The sequence below is a fragment of the Mercenaria mercenaria genome, chromosome 12, assembly GCF_021730395.1.
Source record: "Mercenaria mercenaria strain notata chromosome 12, MADL_Memer_1, whole genome shotgun sequence".
Lineage (NCBI taxonomy): Eukaryota > Metazoa > Mollusca > Bivalvia > Venerida > Veneridae > Mercenaria > Mercenaria mercenaria.
The window spans coordinates 73,266,387-73,290,707 of NC_069372.1; the positions used below are offsets into that span (position 1 = coordinate 73,266,387).

The 24,321-nt window shown below is 35.0% G+C and overlaps 1 protein-coding gene across 2 annotated transcripts in view; it reads right to left on the reverse strand.

Moving 5' to 3' along the window:
* LOC128547449 (uncharacterized) overlaps positions 1 to 24,321 on the reverse strand; it is a 49,172-nt gene that overhangs the window by 17,921 nt on the left and 6,930 nt on the right. For both annotated transcript variants that reach the window (XR_008366561.1, XM_053520327.1), the window contains exons 2-5: positions 20,350 to 20,971; positions 16,269 to 16,977; positions 8,645 to 8,755; positions 2,419 to 2,622 (exon numbers count right to left, since the gene is read on the reverse strand). Coding sequence is in view for 1 of the 2 variants with exons in the window: in XM_053520327.1 (XP_053376302.1) it covers positions 2,419 to 2,622; positions 8,645 to 8,755; positions 16,269 to 16,977; positions 20,350 to 20,946 (1,621 nt within the window). In the remaining variant the exon portion in view is untranslated. The remainder of the gene's footprint in view (positions 1 to 2,418; positions 2,623 to 8,644; positions 8,756 to 16,268; positions 16,978 to 20,349; positions 20,972 to 24,321) is intronic.

Below are 24,321 nucleotides of genomic sequence, written 5' to 3' on the forward strand. Positions count from 1 at the left end.
TAATATACATTAAAGTGGGAAGAAACTGACAAGTTGGTTCTACCCCCACCCCCAGTGCGCATATGCATGTCTGAATATTAGTGAAAGGTGAAGGGGGTTCTTTCCACCGTAGTGTGCATGTATCTGCATGTTTGAATAATGCATGGTGAAGAGGGAAGAAAATGTCTAGTTGGTTCCAAATATTCACTCCTAGTATGTATGTATCTGCATGTCTGAATAATACATGGTGAAGAGGGACGAAAATGTCTAGTTGGTTCTAAATATTTCCACCCTAGTGTGCATATCTGCATGTCTAAATAATACACAGCGTAGGGGGAAGAAACAGACTAGTTGGTTCTTTCACCCCTCTAGTGTGCATGTATCTGCATGTCTGAATAATACATGGAGAAGAGGGAAGAAAATGTCTAGTTGGTTCTAATTCTTCCCCTCCTAGTATGTATCTGCATGTCTGAATAATACACAGTGAAGGGGGTAGAGACTGACTAGTTGGTTCTCTCTACGTGTGCATGTATCTGCATGTCTGAATAATATACAGTGAAGGGGGAAGAAACAGTCTAGTTGGTTCTTTCCCACGTAGTTATGTATGTATGTATGAATTATACACAAAGAAGGGGAAGGAAACTTTTAGTTGGTTTTAAATCTTCCCCCCTGGTATGTATGTATATTCATATCTGAATAATACACAGGGAAGGGGAAGAAACTGACAGGTGGGTTCCTCCCCCGCCCCCCCCCCCCCCCCCCCCCCCGTGTGCATGCATCTACATGTCTGAATAATACACGGTACATAAAGGGGGAAGAAACAGACTAGCTGGTTCTTTCCTCCTAGAATGTATGTATCAGCATGTCTGAATAATACACGGTGAAGTGGGAAGAAACTGACTAATTGGTTCTTTCCCACTTTGTATGTATGTATCTGCATGTCTGAAAATACACAGTGAAGGGTGGAAGAAACTAGCTAGTTGGTTCTTTCACCCCTAGTGTGTATGAATCTGCATATCTGAATAATAAATTTTGACGGGGGAAGAAACTGACTAGTTAGTTATTTCTTCCCTAGTTTGTATATATCTGCATACTTGAAAAATAGACGGCAAAGGGGAATGTAACTGACTAGTTTGTACTTTCTCCCTAAGTATGTATATGACAATATACCTGAACAATAATAGAGGGAAGGAGGAAGAAACTGACAAGTTGGTTCTTTATCCACTGGTATTTCTAGTGCTAACATGTTGCCCTTAGTTCACCATTTCTGTTTATCAGTCTGCCTGATGACATTGTTACAGCTAGCATAACTTTTGTGTTAAAAAGGGGAGAAATGTATATAACAAAGAGGAGGGGTTGGGGGAGAGAAAAAAACAACTGATTGTTTTTTTCTCCATTTTTGAACTGGGGGGGGGGGAGGGTATATTACCATGAGGAGGGGGGATAAAAAAACAACTGGTAAGTTTTTTCTCCCTTTAACTAGGGTGAAAATACTAAACAGGGGGGAGAAAAAATCAATAGGTTAGTTTTTTCTCATTTTTGCGCACAAAGAAATTAAGAGGAAAATCTAACTGTGGAGGGGGGGGGGGCGGATGATAACCAGAGGGAGAAAAACCAACTGCTATGATTTTTCCCTTTTTAATCCCCCGCCACGAGTGTCGGGGGTGGGGGATTATAGGAATGGTCTCCGTCCGTCCTTCCGTCCGTCCGTAACAATTGTGTCCGTTCATATAACTTAAACCCCTTCAGGCTTGAAGGATTTTCATGAAACTTGGGTCAAATGATCACCTTATTAAGATGATGTGCAGAACTTATGAGTCAGTCATATCGGGTCAAGGTCAGAACTGAAGGTCGAATGTTTGAGCCTTTTATTTTTGTGTCCGCTCTGTATCTCCTAAACCCCTTAAAGTATTTTCATGAAACGTGGGTCAAATGATCACCTCATCATGACGATATGCAGAATGCATGAGTCAGCCATGTTGACTCTAGGTCAGGGTCACAACTCAAGGTCAAAGGTTTTAGCCTTCCATTTTGTGTCCGCTCTGTATCTCTTAAACTCTTTGCAGGACGTCCGTGAAACTCGTCCATTCTTCCTCCCAGTACCATCAATCCTTTCATTATCCATGACAGCGACGGGGGATGTAGCTGTCTTTCAGACTGCCTTGTTTGTATAATAATGACGGGAGGAAGAAACCATCTAGGTAGAAAAAATTAACCGGTTGGTTCCCCGGTGGCGGGGGGTTTATATGAATGGTGGGAAAAACTCGGGGTGGAGGGGGGAACTGGGCTATTACACCGGGTTCGAATCCCGCCACAGGCAGTTGGGATTTTTCGTCATAAAATGCTATGCTATTTGATTTATTAAAATATACATTTTTGTATTAATATGCGGCTGGCAAAATAGCACTTAGTTCACTTTTATATATCAATGACCCATACCTATATTTCTATATTCCTTGACCGGACTCTTCTCAAGATCACTCCTTAAAGTCCATAAGGCTCCATAGCTTTCTTCCTTGATCTTGTCGTTATCTAATTTGCATAACTCTTTCAAAGTTTCTACCACTCCGAGTGTCTGATCGTTCACAATTTTCTTCTTGGCTTTTTTGTTAAATGCCAAATACCGCAGAGCTGTGGCGCCTTCTGAATAATAATGATTCCACCAATTAAACAAATTCTTAAATTTAAGTGTTACCACATTTTGAATTTTTTATGAATGAACAAAAAATCTATATTCAGTTCTTTCCAAAAAAATAACCTACTAGTTCAACCCATCAGAAAGGAACCATTCCTAACATCAAGTTTTAGTAACTTTATTGATAAAATAAAAGATAGAAATTATTACATGACTTCAATGAGCTCAACAAAACAATTTCAAGAACAACGATAGATATGGAATTTATAGTGAAGTTACACACTACCATATCCTACCAAGATACGTACAAAAACAATGCACATGAAGAAAGGAGAGATAAAAATCATTATACCAGACCGTGAAAACTAATGACAAAAGTTGACAGGTGGAAGATGACTCATGACTTAATTAAAAGTTTGCTGTTATTCTACCTTTTAGATCAATTTTCTTGAAAAGACTATTCTATATACAGATGTACTTACAATTCATAAATTAAAACAAATAAGAACTGACCGATAACTAACGGTCGTTTTCTCTATCCAAGTCACGCAAGCAATTCTATCATTTCAATCATCTGATAATAAATAGGGCAATTTGAAGCATTTCAGATATTATACCCCGGTCACAAGATCGCTACGAGCTCCGTACGAGTAGGTTTACAGTCGAATTTTGGAAAACTCGTACGCCGTCCATACGGACATCGTTTACTCGTACGAGCGCCGTACGGATTTCATGAACTCGTACAGGACTCAGAAACTTGGTGAAAATGTTTCATCGAGATCCCGAGTTCTCTGCGAGCTCATAGATTATTTCGAAGTCGGAAACAGCTCGCAAAAGCCCAGTACGGGCCCTGGAAGGGCTCGTACTGGCATCGCACGGTGTCCATGCGGATTCGGAAAACTGCGAGGCTTGCGGACACCTTGCGGACAACATGCGATGTCCTCACGGGGTTCGAAGGGCGTTACGATCTCCGTACGGACTCCGTACGACTTTCTTGGTGATTGAAGGTGGTAAAAAACAGGAATATATTTTAAGTTCCACCAAGTTCTATCGAGGCGTGGTACAGAATGGAGCCACATCGTCTCAGATTGATGCACTTGCGGCTCGCGCTGCACCAGGCCCGTGCCAAAAATGACATAATACCCATAGCACTGCTGCAACAGCAGTAGAATATCCTACGATTGAAAATGGAAATTTTTTCAGACGTCGCCGAACTGATTTGTTCTTGTCGTACCGACACAGTGCGGACACCAAACGAACCCACGTGCACCGTACGAGGTACGACCGGGCTCCTTGCGAGCTCCGCACGACTTGTCTGCGATGTCCGTGCGGATAACCTACGATTGCATCCTCTAAAGATCATACAGGGTCCGTAGGTACTGTGACCAGACGCTACGATTGTACAGAGACTGTAAGGACTCTAAAATTGGTGGACGCGTACGATTTTTTAAAACCGTACGGACATCGTACGGTTTTGTGACCGAGGCATAAGACAAAAACAGATATTGACATTGAGCATTTATCTACTGAGCACATATAAAGGTATTACGTAATACAATTTTAATACCTATTGTGTATTACAAAAAATAAATATCTCAACCTACGATGCATCCTCTAAAGATCATACAGGTCTGTAGTTACTGTGACAGACGTACGACTGTACAGAGACAAGGACCTAAATTGGTGGCTCGTATGATTTTTATAAACCGTAGGACATCGTACGTTTTGTGACGAGGCATAAACAAAACGATATTGACATTGAGTTTTCTACTGCATATAAAGGTATTTCTCGATTCAAAATTCGTTATTTTACGGTAAGAACATACCGTTACGCTACAAACGTTGAAATTAAAGCGGAACTTTGTTATTGTGCGTCACTGAAACGTCATGACGTCACTTCTGCTTACGGACGTTAATTTCACGCGCTTTTTGTACATACTGTACTATAAGAAAGAGTTCTACATTGAAAGTATTTCTATTTGCTTTATCTATTCTTTATACGATATGCAAGAAAAAATATCAGTTATGTGTTATTCGTCCCTCGACCACCTGCGCAAAAAGTCCATTTCAAAAGAACAAGGATGAATATCCAACGGATCTTTTGAGATCTTTTTGGATATTAAATAAATAAAGCCTTTTTACCAAGGACTTTCATCAAAAGTTATATTTCTATGTATTTTTGTCACTTTCAAGCCTAATTCCTGAAAAAAGTTTAAGATTTCTCTTATGAACAATATAGTTTTATGTTTTCAGTAAAGTTGGAATACGCTTATGAAAATTACTTTTTTTCCAAACTTATTTTGATAGTTTTGCTGTACTTTGAAAGCCACTGATCTTCAACGAGTATCTTTTCAGGCGCTAAGGATAATCATAGTGAAGTTCAAGCAGTTGTTTTGGATAGTCAAGATCACATTCAATTATAAAGTTTGTCTGATCTGTTCAATAAGCGAAGATACTGTTTTACGGTGATCCCTTTAAAGTTTCCAGAGGGGCAAAGGTCGATTCATGGCCCATCCATAAAGGTTATTCGATAATTTATGTTTTGATTAAGGATTTCAGTCTTTCATGTATCTGTTATTTGCTTTGTTGTAACGATAAGCTATGTAACTTATTACTCCCATCAATCCTTTGGCAATATTTGATACTAAGTCTAGACTAATTGCAGTCATTTTTAACATTGTATCCCAAACCAACCCAGGACAACTAAAGGAATGGCAAGGGTCAAGTTTGTAATATTCCAAGCACAGTTTCCTAAAAGGTTGAAAAACATCAGCTTTAAGCAAAACATCAGTTTTTAAATATGTTTTATGGTATTCACTTATTGTTTTTATTTTGAATTTGTTTCAAATATTTTTAGCATGCCTATACTCACTGTCGGATATTTGGGTTTCATTTAAGATAGAATAAAATTCATTTGATGGGGGTAATTACTTTGAATTTTACCAGTGAATCCATGTAATCATATGGGTAAACATCTTTTGTTTTTAGCAGATCAATTTCATTTTTATCAAATTTCTGTGAAGTATACTTAAATTCAGGAATATATTTTACTAAGTTATAGAATTATTGAAACATAAATATTGAAAACTACTAATAACAACCAAATCATTTATCATTAACGTCGTATGTTTCTCCATATTGTTAGGAATAACATAAATTTCTTCTTTTTTCTAAATTTTACTTTTTGTTGCATAAAAATTGATCTATTAAAACAAAAAAACAGGAAAATCACAGCTCGTCCAACACGACATAAACAAAAATGTTGTTGCAGGCTCGGTTTGATTGAGCCTCTTCATGGACGGTAGTGGGGATGGCAGCTACCGTCCACGCCCTCTAGTCCCGGATTAAGCAGAACTCAACATTTACACATGTTATAAGTACTTTGATATAATTTAGAGACATCCGCAGATGTATTCATACGGCGGTGCACATGGAACATTCAATGACGCACAAAGTGCAATTTCATGAAAAGCGGCATATGGTCACCAGATAAAATAATGGCTTTGCCCTAAACGAAAAAACAATGGGCAGAACTTAATAAACTGGAATTTAGAGAGGGGATCTGTAAGTCTTTAATCCAGACATAGTGAGTGAAAGTGCGTTTATCTTTATAAATTAATAACATATCTCATTTTATTTATATTGAAATTTTGAAATTATTTAATTGCTTTCATGACAAGAAATATTAAATGAGATTTCCTTTTAGGTATTTGATTTAATGTTACAGGAAATTTGATCCCAAATGTAGTCAAGTATTTCAACGTATTTTTTATATTTTGAAACTCTTTTGGGGTCTTTTTCAAAACAAAAATTGTAAGCTAAATGGAACCATCTAAAACATTCATTATTATCGTTCTTTATATTTTATCATTCCTGTTTTATATGTTGTAATGGCTTGGTATTTCTAAATAACTTGAACTAGCCAAGGAACTATATTTATATCTTTGTATCTAAAGGGCATCTTCTGACTATTCTCCATCCACTACCTTCTGAAATCCAGTTACCAATTATATTTATAATTTAATCAAATGCTTGACGTAAAGTGAATTTTCTTTCATTCGTATTAATCATAAATAAAGCCTTGATTGAAAATAACTTGATTTATATATAGTTATGGACAAGCTAGACGACTGGCTAGACCGGCTAGACCGGCTAGATTTTGCAAATGTTATTTTGAAACAACTTTTATTTCTATACCTTTTAAAGTTCTAAGTTCAGAATTAAGAATGTTAAACGAGTCTAATGATCAAAAAGTATATGTTTTCTTGGGTCAAGTCTGTTTGAAGTTCTAATTTCAATATCTTTAAAGTTACTTCTTGGAGATTCCTCAATTTCTCTCACAGGCATCTATATATAATATATATTCATATGAAAAAAAATCTCTCAGCAAAACTTACTCTCTTATTGAAAATATCTAATTTTTTATCTTTTCAACCAATTTTTGATATTCCACATTTTGCTCGATTTTTACCTTCACAACATATTTTTATTAACCCCGAATTTATTGCAAGATTTTGGATGCTGCATAAGTGCTTCTATATATTTTTTTTTCATTTGTTGTTCCACATTCTGTTGCAATTGCATCTTTAGAGTTATTTCGTAACTTATTATTTTTCATCGTTTTGTCCTATTTGTACTTTCTTGATCTGGTATTAACCAACTACAACTCCATTCAAATGGTTCTTCATTTAAAAGATAAGGATCCATAACATTTTCTTATTCATCAATCACCTGTTCTTTTATTTCATCGCTGGATATATGTTCAAGTTTAGATTTAATAATGTTTCTATTTTTTAAAATTCTCATCTTTATATATGATATTTAATTTGAAATTTCATGAAGCATTTCAGTAAATGTGCAAACTAATTTTGTTGTTGTCATAGAATCAATGTCTGTTAACCATCTCTTTATATTACACTTAGAGAAAAAGTATATAAGAAACGCACGTTGAATATATTTTAAATATAGTTTAAGGTATTCTTATAACTCTTTCTCTCAGGGTTCCTTAGTCTTATCATTATCACTGTATCCATTCAATATATATTCCTTCATATACTTTTCAAGAGGCATTGAATATGTTTTTTTTTCTTTCTGCATTTCTAAAAGTATTGTAAGTTTCTTCAATAAGGGGCCTCGGTAGCCAAGTGGATAAGGTCGCCAACTTCAAATCACTTGCCCCTCATCGATGTGGGTTCGAGCCTCACTCTGGGCGTTGAATTCTTCATATGAGGAAGCCATCCAGCTGGCTTACGGAAGGTCAGTGGTTCTACCCAGGTGCCCACTCGTGATGAAATAATGCACGGAGAGGCACCTGGGGTCTTCTTCCACCTCAAAGCTGGAAAGTCGCCATATGACCTACTATTGTGTCGGTGTGACGTTAAACCCAACAAATAAATAAATAAATAAATATCTTCAATAACGTTCCTGTCTTCTTATTTAACACGTCCAATCAAGCTTGGGTTATTAGTTGTTTTATTTTATGATGTGATGATAAAATTTTTAAACAGTTTTCTTATCTCAAGCTTCGAGTTTGTTAAGAAAATAGTAATTACTGAGGGAACAGCTCCGGAAAATGCTACAAATACAGGAATAGTAGGAATTAGTGCTTAAGCATCCAATAATTCCTAGGTTTTTTGCAGAGGTTAATACACACAATGCGTGTTTCATCCTAGTAATAGATGTATCATCCTTTACAATTTCTCTAAAAATAATATATTCGGAGAAAATATAATTAGACGGATATATCAAAACACACATTTGAAAATTGAACTTGTTGGGGTTTTACTAAGGAGTGATGAAAAGACGAAATGTTAAACGAAATTCAGAAGCGGATACAAAGCAAACCAAAATCGACAGAAAATATTGTATGTGATTAGGACAAGTTGCTTATGAAATTGCGACCGACATCCTTTGCATAAATGTCGCAGACCTCTCAAAGTCATTTTGATCAGGTGAGCTAAAATGATTTATCGCATGTTCTAAATGTCTTCGGCAAATGTATGTAGCTAAATGTAGAGTTGAGTTACTTACCTAATTGTTCTTCTGATTTGCCATCTGAAGCAAGTTTAACAATCAATGGCAGAACATTATTTTCTAACAGCAGTTTATGGTTTTGATCATTCCTGGCCAATCGTCTAACTGCTGCAAAGGATAAGAGAACACTTCTATTTTCCAAACATGTATATACTTTTCATAGCATGTAGGACTGCGTATGGCTAAATTCGCATAAAACTCAACGTACTAGTGAGCGTTTTGCTATCTATAGAAAATCTGCATATGTCTCACTCTCAGTCTATAACATTTCTATGGTGTTCCTTTGTTTGACCGCGGGATATTTTAATAAGAATTTCTCCCAAAACCACGATTCAGGAAACAGCAATAAAGAAAATGATAGTGAAATCATTCCTTCATCCCAGACCTTCAATGTATTTTGGATGCGCAAAATGTTAAAACGTTTGCTTTGTCTCGGGTGGTATTGTCAGTTTTCATTATATTCAATATTATGTAACTGTAAGGTGACATATAATGTCATTCAAACCATATAAAACTTCAAGAGCATGACAAAAATGCTTCACCGTGACACGAAATTTGCTTTAAAACGACAATATAGATTGTGCATTGAATAAATCCTGTGAAGTTGTCATTTTGTTTTTAATGATTGTAAAAAAATGTATTTTGAGTTAAGAAAAAATAAATATGTCCCTATATTTTATTAACTGATAAAATTATTGGAACATATTTATTATTTCGACTACAACCGCGCAAATTCTTCGCAGTTTTACAGCAATATATTTAAGATCGATACGTCATTCGGCGAGCCATATGCTGTCATATGCTACCTCCCCACGATTTGAAAATGTGCATAACGGAATTTTCCTATATTCAGTAAATTTAATTGAATTACTAAGTAGTAACTGCTGTGAAAATGTTATTATCAACAACAGGTCTAATATAAAAGAAATCAGAAGTAATACTTTATTCAAAGTTTATGTAGTCTATGCAGTTTCTAAGAATAGTACATGTCACTTATGATGACACTGCAATATACACATCAGAACATTGCGGCATATAACCTACGTAAACACTGGAGTCTGAAAGATTGAAACATGGATTATCAGTTATTTATTGTTATAGAAGAATCTAGTTGACATGTGATGCCTACAACGCAGAAATTGTAAAATACACGGATGCCCTGATATTGAACTGGAAACTCGGTACTGTCTAGACTGGCTGAAACATTTTCTTACTGTAAAAATTGAAACAAATAGATTCATCAGTTAGAAATTGCTTGTTTCAGGAAATTTGATGTTCTTTTTTTTACTACTACTTAGCACTGAAAGAGTCCATATAACGGAAACAACCATGTTAAAATCATAGGGTGAAATGGAACAGCTATATTTTATCGTAGATTCATGTTTAGACGATATCGGTATATGTCTTTAGCAATTGCTGCGGATCGTGTTAGAATTGTAATTCTAAAATAAAGCAAAGATTCATTGCTTGTATCTTGTACAAACAACGATTTGAAAATGCCGAAGATGCTGTACGGCATTTGTCATCCATAGGCAATCAGAAGCTACAGCATGTAAATGTTTCTGATTCAAAGGGCAATTTTCCCTCTTTCGCGATTTTCACCATAGACGCGCAAAAAGGAGTGACAAACTACTAGGTGAAGGTCCGGGTTGATTGTACTGCAAAATTAATATTCTCACCGGCTTACACTTAATACTTTCTGCATATTTCTATGCATACCAGACAAACACCTATCAAAAGGCTGAACAATCTTCGAAATGAATTTACCCAGTCCTTTTTTTTATAGTTTTACCCCTATCACCGTGTCCAAAATTTCATTTTCACACACATGTGTAGAATACGCAAACACGAGTTTAGGTAAAATATATAATTTGGGCAACTATTGAATATGAATTTACAACAGTATTTCTATTTCAGGTTTCTGTGTATAGGATACAATAAATGTATAGAAATAGTTTGCATTAAGAGATATAATTAAATTCAGAATAGTTGACTTTTCCATAAGTGAGATTCAGGAGGATATAAGTTCGCATTATTATATAAGTAGAGAGAATTGATACGAACTAATCACCACCACAATATACTAAACCAATTACAACAACGCACCTAGCAGTACAAATGACGGTCCTGCAAAATATTCTGTCATTGGGGTCGGATTTCTTAAGTGCTACGTTTTATCAAATTTTTTTATTAAAAACCTTCAAAGTATTCCCCCTTTATCGAAACACATTTTTGTAACCTTTTTACCCAATCGCGAAAAGCAGATAAATAGTCTACTTCTGGTATCTGTTTTAGACACTGATAAATGGCGCTGCCAAGGGAACTTCTGGACTTTTATTTCTTTCCAGAAAGCATTTTCTTAAGCCTTGGAAATAAAAGAAGTCACAGGAACACAGGTAAGGTGAATAAGGCGGATGGTTTACATTTTCATCATTTTCAGAAGCCAAAAAAAAGACAACCTCGTACTTGTGAGTGGAGGCGTTGTCGTGAATAAGATGGACTCCTGACCATACTTGTCTTGGACGTTTCTTATTGTAAAACTCTTTCACTTTCTTCTGTACAGAGTTCTTGTAGAATCGTCAAGTGACTTTATGACCAGATGGACAAGGTACTTGAACGACTGACGCACTAGAATTGAAGAACATTGCGTACAATATCTTTTTCAAACTTATGGCTTTCTTGGCAATACAGGCGTTTTTGATCTTTTCGCTTCCATTGCTTATTATCAGCCCTTCTCTGTGGCTCAAACATGTGCATCCAGGTTTCGTCACCTGTTAGCAAGTTAGAAATAACCCGACTATCACAGCCTTTGTATGTTTTCAAAAGTTCCCGGGTTCATTTAAGGCTTTGTTTCTTTTGCTCCTCAGTGAGCAAATTAGGTACCCACCTAGCGCAAACCTTTCTCAGGTCCAAACGCTTTTTCAGAATTGTTTGCACACTGCCTTCTGATATGCCAGTACAACTGGTTAAATCTTTCACTTACAATCGCGCATCCTGTGGCCTGAGGTCCATATATACTACAAAATTCATCAAATATCTGCTTTGCATCAAGCCTAATGCGGCATTTATTATAGCTACGAATTTAGTCTTTTCGTTCATTTTGCAATGTGACAAGTAAATTGGTCAGTGCATATGACTGCATGTATTTCAATTTGAAATGACTCAGTAGTCCCAGAATAGCCGTTTTGCACGAAATTCATGTGCGCGTGTAATTAACGATTTTCTTTGTAAAATTTTATTGTCATTGGAAACACTGATGATTGACTCACTCGAAAAACAGCATAAAATTTAAAAAAATATTGCTGGTTGCATGGCACGACTGAATCAAATTAAGCGCGAGCGTCCTATTGGGATGTTACAATGCAAAGATGCACAGAAGATATAGCCAGAATTTCAAACAAAACGTGGTACTACTGACTTCACGGTTGATCGATTGTTTAAATTTAACACGTGAAGTTCTTCAAGTGTAATGTGGTATGAAGAAAACAAGTCAAATTTAAAAAATTAAGTTTTTTGTTAAAAGAATACCCCAGTTATACATCTGGATATTTTCTTTTGCTGTTCAGTATATTTACAAACAAATTGCACGACTGAAATATTTTGCATAAATAGATTTTGCGTTTTTTATTTTCTTGAGAGTATTTAAGAGAAATGTGTTTTTTTTCTGAGCTAAAACATTTTAAAATAAAGAATTATTCTTCAAAATATATATACTCACAAAATACTATTACTGTCAGAATATCGCAATAACTCTTGGGGCGAATGAGGCAAGGAATAAAATTATCTATGCACAATTCCTTTAGTGTAAGTCCTGTAGTATGTTACAGCCCCTTTTAATAATGGCATAGTCCTCCAATGACCACTCAGTACATTGCATTTACCAGGGGTGAAGATAAGTGATTAACACTGTCGCCGCGATAGTTCAGGCGATCCTGTCCCATGTTACTGCGCAGGTAAGATCTCAGTCTGCGAAGCACGGAGAATGAGCGCTGGTAGTTTCTGTAGTAGGCTTCACAAGAATGTGTTAAAGGGCAGTCACTATATCAGAGAACCTCACAATAAAGTTCAGTTTCATGCCCTTGAACAAATGCACAATAGAACTTACAGTCACTGATACAGCGTTTTCACATTTGCTACTAACAAGTGTCCGCAAAGACACGACCTGCGTCACTAGAGAAGTTCTATCAAAGTCCTCTTTGTAGAAGTTAATCAAATGCACAATGATCTTCGTCAGATAACGTTGTTCACATGATAACATGTTCCGGGAAAGCCCGGTCATTAGGAAGTTCTATCAAATCTGTTGTAGATAAACGATATGCATGTCAGGTTCCTTGTAGTACATTTATCGCCGTCTGGTGGTACTCATAGGTCGCATTAACGGTGATATCGCTTAGATATTTTGCGCCACCGAGATACTGAAAAGGACGTTAAATGTAGCCATATGGGTTTTCATACCGATCATTCTAGCAAGGATTTCTGAGTCTTTGGAAATTTCATATCACAAATCCCAAAGACCGAAGAACATTGTCTCTTACGGCCAGCAACCCGCAAAGTCTATCTTGTGGGATATACAATTTTTTATTCCAGACGTGTCTGGGTTTATTGCCTTATACAGGTGTCAGACTTATTTGTCCCTTTCTTATGCGAATACGTCACAAGTTATGAAACTCATGCACTGTGTCTGGTGAATTTATCAACACTTTACTTCCACGTGTTGTAACCTTGACAACCCGTTTAAGCGCATGTCCACAACAATGTGTGTACACAGCCCATAGCCTTGGCTCCTTCAGTGAGATGTTCGTCACGACTCCTATATTTGACCATGACATATTGCTAGCACTGTCATAGCAATGACGTCTGCACTTTTTGAGAGGAATGTTCATTCTAATCAAAGTGTCATCAATGATTGATATAAGAGTTTTGTGCATCTGTTGAGGAAACCATATAATATAAAATCCAATGAAATCTTCACGCATATTTAAATATTTAAATTACTGTCCGCGTGACTGAGTACAAGTACAACCTACAAGTACAACCTGTTTGTAGTTTAATGCATCTGTTGTCCCGTCCATCGTGATGATGAAGAACCCGTCATCCCTAATGTTACTAGCTACCATCCGCAAAATCCATAGTGCCATCACTTGTAACATTTCATTCTGGATCACGGTTGACGTGTATTTGTTGGATTTCTTCTCCATTCACAACAGGAAAGACGGGTTGGTGTTTCCGTGAAGCGTATTACGCTGCATTGAGTCGCTTTGCTGTCGTCGTGCCCACTTCGTACGAGGCCCTGGAGTGCAAATTATCCGATGCTACGCAGAATGGAAAGAGTTCTTGTCGGTTGTTCGCCTTCTCCTGCTGTGAGCTGCTGACAGCTTATTACCGATTTATTTGGTCTAATGAAATCTACTCAATTGAATTGATGTCAAAATCAGCCGTTCTAATGATTATTGATTAATCAGACTCAACTTTTTCCAGTCAATTGGAGTTCTGCGTAAGCCGAGGCTCGAGCCGTAAAGGATGTGCACTTTTCATTTTTATCTCTCATGAATAGATACAGATAAATAAATGATATGCCTGGTATTGCTTCTTGTACTTTAAATATAATAGCAAAACAGTTACCCCAAGCCTATCATTAATAAGCATTTCACAGTTTTAACAAACGCGTCGTTAATGTCCTGCATCAGTTTCATTTTTGTGCATTCTTTTACATTTCTTTGATGCAGATTTGGAAAATATATACCTCCAAGGAGACTAAATAGTAAATCATTGATAATGATTTAAGCTGTTCGTCCATGCAGTTCACTATAAAATTACATCAACATCGAAAAGGAATGTTCAGTTATACAATTATTTTGATTTTTTTTTAAATCGAGGCTAAACGTACCTTTAGATAACTACCTAAAATATATAATATTTCAAGTACTAGTGCTCAAACTTTCAATTAAAAGGAGGCAATACATTTTAAAGACATTCTGGTTCCCCAAACTTAACGATTATATCAACTTATCATGTTTTCTTTGAATTTGTTACCGAAATCACATAGCAATTAATGGGTTTTTCGAAACAATTCATATTATTATTCTCGAGCATACTGATCTTTTTAGAAATAATTTCTTTGTCTCATTTTGTTAGCTTTTATATCATATCAATGGGACAAATGCTTTTAACATTTAGCTTACAACTTATCAGAAATATGCGTAAACAATGTAGTTGTATTTCAGCTATAATCTTTGATATCGTTAGACTATGTATTAATTTAACAAATCTTATTGAACATAGTCTTGATTATCTATAAATATATTTTGATCATACTGGTTACATGAAAACACTTCCTTCATAAAGTTTGAAACGATGTGATACCCGCATCAAGAATAAGGAATTTACGGTTAGATCATGTAAAAATAAAGATAAAAAGATTTAAAATAGAAATAGGAAAACCCACAGGTTATATGTTAATGTTAAAAATGTTGAACCAGTACGAATGTGTAGTACGATTCGGGCGTGTATATAAAGCAGTATCGAAACTAATCTTATTGGGTAAGTGGACTTGCTGTGTATTATACCCGCTCGTTTGTTCTGCTAGGCGCTTTGCCGTAATTGGTCTGGTATATTGTAGTGGTGATAAGTTCGTATAAATTCTCTCTACTTATATAATAATTTACATTGCGAACTTGTATCCTCGCGGATCTCACGTATGGGAAAGTCAACTGTTCTGAATCTTATTATATCCCTAAATGCAAACTATCTCTTTAGATTCAGTGTAACCTCGAGATCCAGTTAACTTTCAGAGAGAGAAATATAGCTTCTCTGGTCCCAGTCAGTAAAAACGACTAAAATGTCACTGCTGATTTGTGAGACATAATTACAGAGATTTGAGTATAAATATATGCAAATGTTGAACCAGTACGAATGTGTAGTACGATTCGGGCGTGTATATAATTAAAAGAAGTATCGAAACTAATCTTATTGGGTTAGTAGACTTGCTGTGTAATATACACGCTCGTTTGTTCTACTAGACACTTTGCCATATATAATATAAACGTCTGTGCCGGATCAAGTAAAATATAAAGAAAAAATAAATAACATTACATGAGTAATATTAAGTAACTCATGTAATGTTATTTATTTTTTCTTTATATATATAGAGATATATATATATAAAGAATAAAATATGATGTATGGACTTTTAAAACAAGACCCTTTTGTATTCTCATAAATAACAAATTATCCAATCCTGAAACTATAATAGGGTGGATTAACAGAATAGAAAAAGTGGTAAACCACAGTTCTCCCGACACGGCATAAATGAGGAGGTTGTGGTTGCAGGCTCGGTTCGATTGAGCCTGTTCATGGACGATAGTGGAAATGTAAGCTATCGTCCACGCCCTCTAGCCCCGGGTTGAGGAGAACAACATGCCAGAAAAACATGTTTTCATCTAAATTGCCACAACTATTAAATTTATCAAAATAACAAACGAAATGAGATGAATCAATAAATAAGCTATTCTATTTATAAAACAAAGTAGGAATCTGTATGCGATAAGTTTTGTTAATTTCTATATTATGTTTTTGAGGTCATATCCGAAAAGTCCAAAAGTGTAGAAATTTCTCAACTTACCTAAACCGCACTGATACGCCGACCATCCGCCTTCTTTTCCAGTGTTGCTATTCAAACAATTCTCAAGAATTTGCAATAACGACTTCACGCACTCCTTGTTAATAATCTTGCATTCCTTTTCATTGACTATGTTTGCCACGGTTACCAGTGCTATTAGATCGCTTTGCTCGGATGACATGTACGGCGAAAGAACAGGAAGCAGTTTGAGATTTCGAAGTCGAGCAACGTTATCCTCATATAAAGAAATGTGATATAATAAGAGCTGGCAGTTTTTAATCATTTTGTCGTAACATGAAGCTTCTGTATCGTCATTCTCATCGCTTTCAACTTCTTCATCACCTTCAACTTGTTCTTCGTCTTCAACATTTTCATCCTCTTCAACCTGTCCATCGTCTTCAAAATCTTCATTACCTTCAACTTGTTTATCGTTTTCAAAATCTTCATCGCCTTCAGAATGTTCATCGTCTTCAAAATCTTCATTGTCTTCAACTTGTTCGTCTTCTTCAATATCTTCATCGCCTTCAATTTGCTCATAATCTTCAACATCTTCATAATCATCTGTTTCTTCATTGTATTCAACAGTTTCCTCAACATCTGTAGATCTTTCGTCTCCATCGTCCTCTGCATTTTCATCACCATCTGGATCTTGATAGGACAGTGTACTTTCATTCACTTCATTTGTGGTTTCTTCAGTGCCAATTTTGTCATTCTTGTCAGAGATAAAATAATGTATTCAACAGCTGTAGAACCGTAAACCACACAATACAAATTCACATTTTAACTTTGGCATGGTAAAATATAATCGTTAAATTTGAAAATTAGTGATCAAATATATAATTATATTGGTATATATCGATTTACGGGAAAACAATGTAATTGAAATCTCTTTATTTTGAAAGCTTCTGACCAAGGTGTTTGTAGCAGTACTGGTTTAAGAATAACATTATAATGAAAATAGATCAAAGCGTATTGCATAATACATGTATGTTAAAAAATATTTGGAAATTTAACACTGTGTTCTTAATAACATTCAAAAATACCCCATCATGCAGTGCTATAATTTTATTTATTTTACTGCCTCGCACCATTTAAAGGTGGTTAATCAGATCTTGGTCAACTAATGGATTAGTTCAAAATTTAATCAACTGATCATTTACACTTATTTGTGTACAATAATATTTTATTACACATCTGATTCTCTATTAAAGTATTTATAAAATCTGATTTTCCTATCCCGGTTGCCCAACCAAGATACCGGTAGCATTATTTTAGCATAAGTGTAAATTTAGTTAACTTATTTTGCCTTAGGAATAATATGAAGATTAGCACAATTGTATTAAAGTTGTCAAAGATTTGCATTGACAATTACATATTTTGCCAAAATCAATTGAAAATGCATTATTATTACATCCCTTTGTCTATCTCGGTTGCGCAACCAAGTTAGATTGAAAATGGATTAATTCTGAAGCTACATGCTGTTTTAAAACTTGCCTTTTGTTTCAGATAGTTGAAATATTGCAATATTTATCAAATGCAAATGTAAAACTTAAAACTATATTGAAATTATAAGAATTAGTAAAGATTTTATATATTCTTATGTTAAAGGTAATTACAAAATTTCATAAAAAAATGATAAAACATGCATTTCCAATAGGGATCTAACTCTATGTAATGACTCTTCTTGTTCCTTAAATAAATCTCTAACAGAATATGTGAAAACATGTAATAAAATGTTGATCAGATGTGATTGACCACCTTCAAAGTAACAAAAAAGTGTGTTTTTATAAAACGAGTGAATATATCATATATAAGAATGCAGGGGTAGGTTAAGTGTACGCTTTAAAAAGACGTTTTTGTCTGTGTTTGTTATCATTTTCTTTCTTCATTATTTTCGTTCATTTGAAAACTTGAGACATTTAGGAGTATTTTTGCGATTTTTATATCATTGGTTGAAGTCGTTTGTCATAGTTCGATTTTGTTATCTTTTCAGCAAGAAATTGCTCTGAGCGTATACTAAAATTACAAAACTTGATTCATTTCATACTGCAGAAATTGAAAAATAAAAAAAAAAATATTTTGGCAATGGACCATATGACCATTTATCTCGCTTTCTACAAATTTCTTGCATTTCTATTGGTCAGTAGAGTCACGTGGAGACAGGATATATTCCATATCCTGCTAGGTAATTTTCCGATATGAAATTTGATTAAAACAAAATGGCTGCCGCATCGCTGGCGTAATTAAATTAAGTCAGATTATAATGGACCCAGCTATAGATATTTTTTCCGAGAGTACATTTAGTGTTTTCTTGCCGTTTTCATTCTCCTATCTAGTTTAGGCTCGTGAAACTAGCGAGAAGCGGAAATAGAAGAACGATAACTATGTATGGGAGACACGGTCATTGAAATCTTGTTTTCAGTTAAAAGGAATTAGCATATTTGTTACTCAGCAGTTTGTTGTAGGATCATTTCATCTACGTGCAAGATAAAGGATTTAACAGGAAACGGGATGAAAACCGACATTTCAAGACATTTCTGACATTGTGAAATCTTATGATTTTCGAAAGGATGAAACAGAAAGTTTTTTGTGTTTCTGATCAAAACCAGTTCATAACCTGGATAAACGAGCTTTTGTGTTGTGTGATTCAGTCAAAATACAGTTCATTGAGCTATTTATACTGGTAATAATCAACTATAAACAAAAAAGATAATTGCAGGATTCCAGTCTGCACTAAAAGTAGCTTTGTTAATTTACAAAATGTGTTGATTATATCATGGAAGTAAAGGATAGTCGGCAAGATAAAATCGTTGCACAGCTTGTTGGTGACAGGATACGTGATATACGCTGTCTCGAAATCGTATATCCCGTATCCTGTCACCAACAAGCAGTGCAACTAATAATGACCACATAATTTATTCTTAGTGTCTGAATTGAATTTTAACAAGAGTTACTTCCTCTACATGACATCGTCGGATTTAGGACCATATTACATGTCAGAAGTGCATTTAGTTAAAAAGTTATTATATATCGGATTCTTCTTCAAATTTTATGAAAAATGATGCAATATATTGGAAAAAGATTTACTGATCCAGGTTAGCGTATAAGCTTGGTTTATTTAATATTTTGTCTGCAATGTTAACGATAATTTCTTATCCCCGAGGCATTGAGTCCTTTGAGGGTATTTCGGTTGTCTACGTGAAATTCTTCGAGACACTGTCGCTGATTGACTGGATAAGCTTTCGGGTGATGGATTTATGTGTGAAAATTCTGACTTGGAAAATATTCATTGAAATGGACATCAATTTGTAGGATTTTGGGATTAGAAGAATTAGGATTAACAAAATGTGTAACAATAAATAATGCAGGATTCTTTAGTGCTAAGTAGGTCCTGTTCCAGCTTTTCTCCTGGCCTGTTGTTTGTATTCAAAAACCTCTTTTGTGGAAAGAAAAATGAGTGTAAGAAAAATAAGTGTTAACCATCCCCGAGGACTGCATGTGATTTTCATAACATAACACGTGAAATTTCCCGTAAATCTCTAAAATAGAAAGTCTTTGGCAATGGCGACCAGCAATAAACAACAGCGAGTTCCCATAGAGAAAATGAAATTCAGCCGCACGGGAAAATCAGATGATTTATGCAAAAATCCTTGAAATTCACGCGAATGACATTTTTAGTTCACATAAACATGTTTTATGTCCTTTGATCTCATTTCGTTACGTCATGTCAGATCAAAGTTGAGGTCCAAAATGAGATGAGAGAGACTATAGTGTACTGAATATTGAGGATAGAGCCGCACTTGTTTTACCATTCATATAATTATTGTGTAATTTCTCTGATGCGATACCAACTCAAATATGTTGCAGAGATGTTGCTGCTCTGGGGAGGTAAAATCACTAAGAAATTGGTCTAGACTGAAATGTCGCGAAAAGAAATTTATGCTGTACAAACGATAATATTATTCAGTGATCATGACTAATTGCATCAGCACTAATATAAATACCTACAGACAACATTGGATGCCGTAAACAGAGTTATATCCAAGTCCTTATTTATAAAACGAGTGTAAGCGCAACTACTCACCATATTTTTGTGATTTTCTTGAAGCATATTCTTTACGAATTCGAGAACATCTTTCTTCCTTGCAATCTTGACTGCAAAGGTTTGTGATATCTCACAATAGGACCAAAGAACAGTGAGGCATGAATTCACTATCTCAATGACAACAGAACCATCTTCAAATACATCCGGATGTTTTTCCCTGTATTTCGAAAAGTTACTGATTGTCCGGCAGCATAGCTCGTCCAGTTTAATTTCACAAAGCCAATCTACTACTTGCATTTGATACTGTTCCATACGACTCTGTTTTGTTTTGTTTTCAAGAACATCACACAGATTTCCCACGATTTTCAATTTTTTTGCGATGTCTTGGAGCTGTGATTCCTTCTTAATAATAAATATGTCCTTTTTTACAATGCTCTCCACTGAGCCTTTCAAAAACTGTTTAGATTTCTTCCGAAATATTTCCAGTTCACCAGGGTTGACATCGTCATCATCCTCAACAGTTGTGTAGGCTTTCTCCATTTCGTCGTTTGATATCTTAATGATGCTGGTAGTAGAACCACTGTCTTCTATTTTCGGTTTTGGTGTGGTTTCAGATTTTGAAGAGGAACACCCCATGGCTTTCGTATTTTGGACTTGAAACCTGTATACGACGATACGAAAAATAAACGAAAATGATCTTTTCTGTAATAGAGATAAGTAAGATATAACGAAATATCAGTCCTGGTACCCACAGATAAGGGTTGATTGTACCTTATTACACACTTGCTGGCCAAAAAGTGTCTGACTGCTTGAATTTCCGCTTTAACAAAACTATTTTTAACTCCTCAGACAAATTCAGCCTAACATCATCAACACATATAGAAATATGGCGTCGGTCGTAGTACGGTTATCACGAAAACCAAATTGAGAATCATTGAAAATATGCTCCAATTCACACCATTTATTTATACGGTTCTTAAAAGCAATGAAAATATTTTACCTATCATATTAACAAATGTAATTCCCGATAATTGCAAGGGTTATTTTTATCTTCCTTTTTGTATATAGGTTACTCACATGAATTAAATATATGGTTAAAAATTAGACAAAGATACGGAGATATGAATGTGTTTTAATCAATGGGAAAAAGACTGCAACTTGTTTTCAAAATCGCAACTTTTATACCGGTTTAGTTTAGAAATAGTTCGTTGCACCTCTTCTATTGAATTTTTTGTATTCATTTGTTCAATGTTAGCCGTATTATTTTCTACGTCATCATGGCTATAAGTACCCGAAAGATCTTCTTCTTTATTAAAAACAAATGCTCTGAATATCAACATCAGTATTTACAGTGCTGGACTTTTTAACTTTATTGAAATACTTGATTTACATAATTTTGACAACTTGCTCTTCTCTTTATTTTGAAAATTCCATCTTGCACGCCCTTTACTATTTTCGTAATGTTTCCTTTTCAACAAAACATCTAATTTATTTTCATCAGATTTGCAAGACAAAAAAATATTTTGATTCTAGAAAAATAGATTTACTTCTACGACATTCATCATTGAACAATAATGATTTCTTCTTCTTACGTTTTGGTGTATTTGTAAATGATTTGCCAAAACATTCAAACGAAGTGTCGTATACAAGCTTAGAAAAATTATAGATACACATATTTATTTCTATATCTCCTGTGGATAAACGATTTGTTATATCGTCAAATAATTTTTTCTTAGAATGTAACACTTCTAAAAATGCTCAGTATCCGATGTGTCCCATAATATTGTATCAAAATCATGATTATCATACATATAATGAATAGAGCGATCGAGATATTACAGATTTATCCAATGCAGATGTCAGTTCGTGATGATACTTTTATGTTTAGGCGCCGTATTACAAATTTTTGCAATAACGGAAAAGAAATTTATACTAAAGTCTGTTCCATTCCAAAGGTTTACCCCAACTTTGGAGTCATATGACAAAACTACGACACTTACCGCCAAAGTAAACATGTTTGATAAACTAAAAAAAAAGTCACCCTCGAGAAATTTAACGATTTTTTTCTGCTTTGCCAAATATCCAAATAAATGACAAATTTATATTTTCAGCGGCAGTCTCCCATTGTAATTTCTTGTCGCCATTGGAGTTTGCTCTCTAAATTTAAAGTATTGCGGGAAAATTCACGTGAATTTTATCGGGAGCGATTCAAAACTCATTTCGTTTACAATTCCCTACAAGTGAATGCATGAGTGAAATGAAATTTTGTGTTTAAAAACGTGTTATTTAGATCTAGAAAAAAATGTAAATTGACTCACTTTCAACCTATCAAAGTTGTAAACTCTCCAAAATTCTTCTAAGTCTTCATTAGCTCTATCCAAACCTCAATGAATCAGTTGTAAACAAACAAGCTCTTTACACATCGATGAAATTCAGGCATCAATCGCACCATGCCCTTGAAACGATGACTTGTTCAATTTAACATCATTTCCAAACGCATGGTTCAAAGATAACCTGTACTTTAGCATCCTTACTGAAGTATTTACAGTCCGCCACATATCCAATCTCTTTCACAATGGTCAGTTTTTAAAACACAATATTCACCATATCGAGTCCCGGTTGTGTATGCTTCTTTATCTTTGAAAGAAACTTATGACGTATGAGATAAATGACGTAGTATTGCTGGCACTATGCAGATTTATATGAGGCGCACAAGGGAAAATTACATAAGTGTACAATCAGCCGATAGAAGATAGAAATCTTGACGTATGTCATGCTAGAATTATACTTTACTTCTTGAAATATATATTTAAACAATGATTTATTCTTTATCATTTCGTCAACCTATCTGTTTTATTTTTTTTATAATGTTGCTGTTTATATGGAAGCATTTCATTTTAAGCCCGTTACTTACTCTTGATCCGAAGGCTGCTAATTTAGATTTCTTTAAAAGCGAAATCGGATCGTGAACCCATTATCTCTTTTTATTAAATTATTATTATTACTATTATCATTATTATGCCAGATTTACATTTGACTTAAATAACTGGTAAGAAGTCCAGAGAGCAGTCATAGAACGTAAAATATTGTTATTTATAACCGCCGATTTCAATTATAAAAAAAATATCCCCGAATTATCATTTTATCAACTTTTATTGTCCTTCAGAGCTACGATGTCCAGAAACAGTTTAAATATTTACAAACTGTTTTCAAATCATTCATGAATAATTAACGCTAATGCGAGCTGAAACTTGTTTTCTTTCCGTTAAAGTTTTGCTTTAGTCTTACATTACTCCAGTCAGGCTTTTTTAACAAAGGTTTGATTTTTTCAATTCGTTTCTAATCATTATTTTTATATATCGTATATTCCTGTTGAATTTGCAGTCTGGAGTATGCTTTTAAATTCCACAAAGGTATGTGCGCAATCGCCGCAAGTGTTACGTAACTTCAGTTTTCTTCTGGATTAAACGAGCACAGATTAATTATTCTCTCTGGCACAAAATCTTGTTAATAAAGTCCACGAAGACAAATTGATAATTCTTTTTCTTTCGGCCGGTGCTCACACGTGTAACATTTGGCACGTGACGAGGCGCGCAATCGAAGAAAATATGATAGAATGATCAAAATGACAAGCAGAAAGTGTAACATAGGCGTAGGAGCAGCGGGACCTGAAGGACAACCACAACTGAGTTGGTGTACAGCATGTATTTTGCCCCCACCCCCAGCTTACCTCCTCGTCGTTTCCCGCACTTTTAATTAAAACAAGAGGTTTTTTCCTAGAATTAACAGAAAAAGCCCATTTGAGAGAGCATTTATATAAGAATTTGGTGCAACGCAAATATTCCAAAGATTATAGAAACGTTGTTTTAGTGTAATGAACTTTGAGAGAGAGATTTATAACATAACTATGTAGAAAATCTATACCAAAACTGAACCTGATAGAAATAGAATGCTTTATAACTGACGAAGGTTTTCATATATACGCCGAGACCTTAACAGAAATAAAAAGGA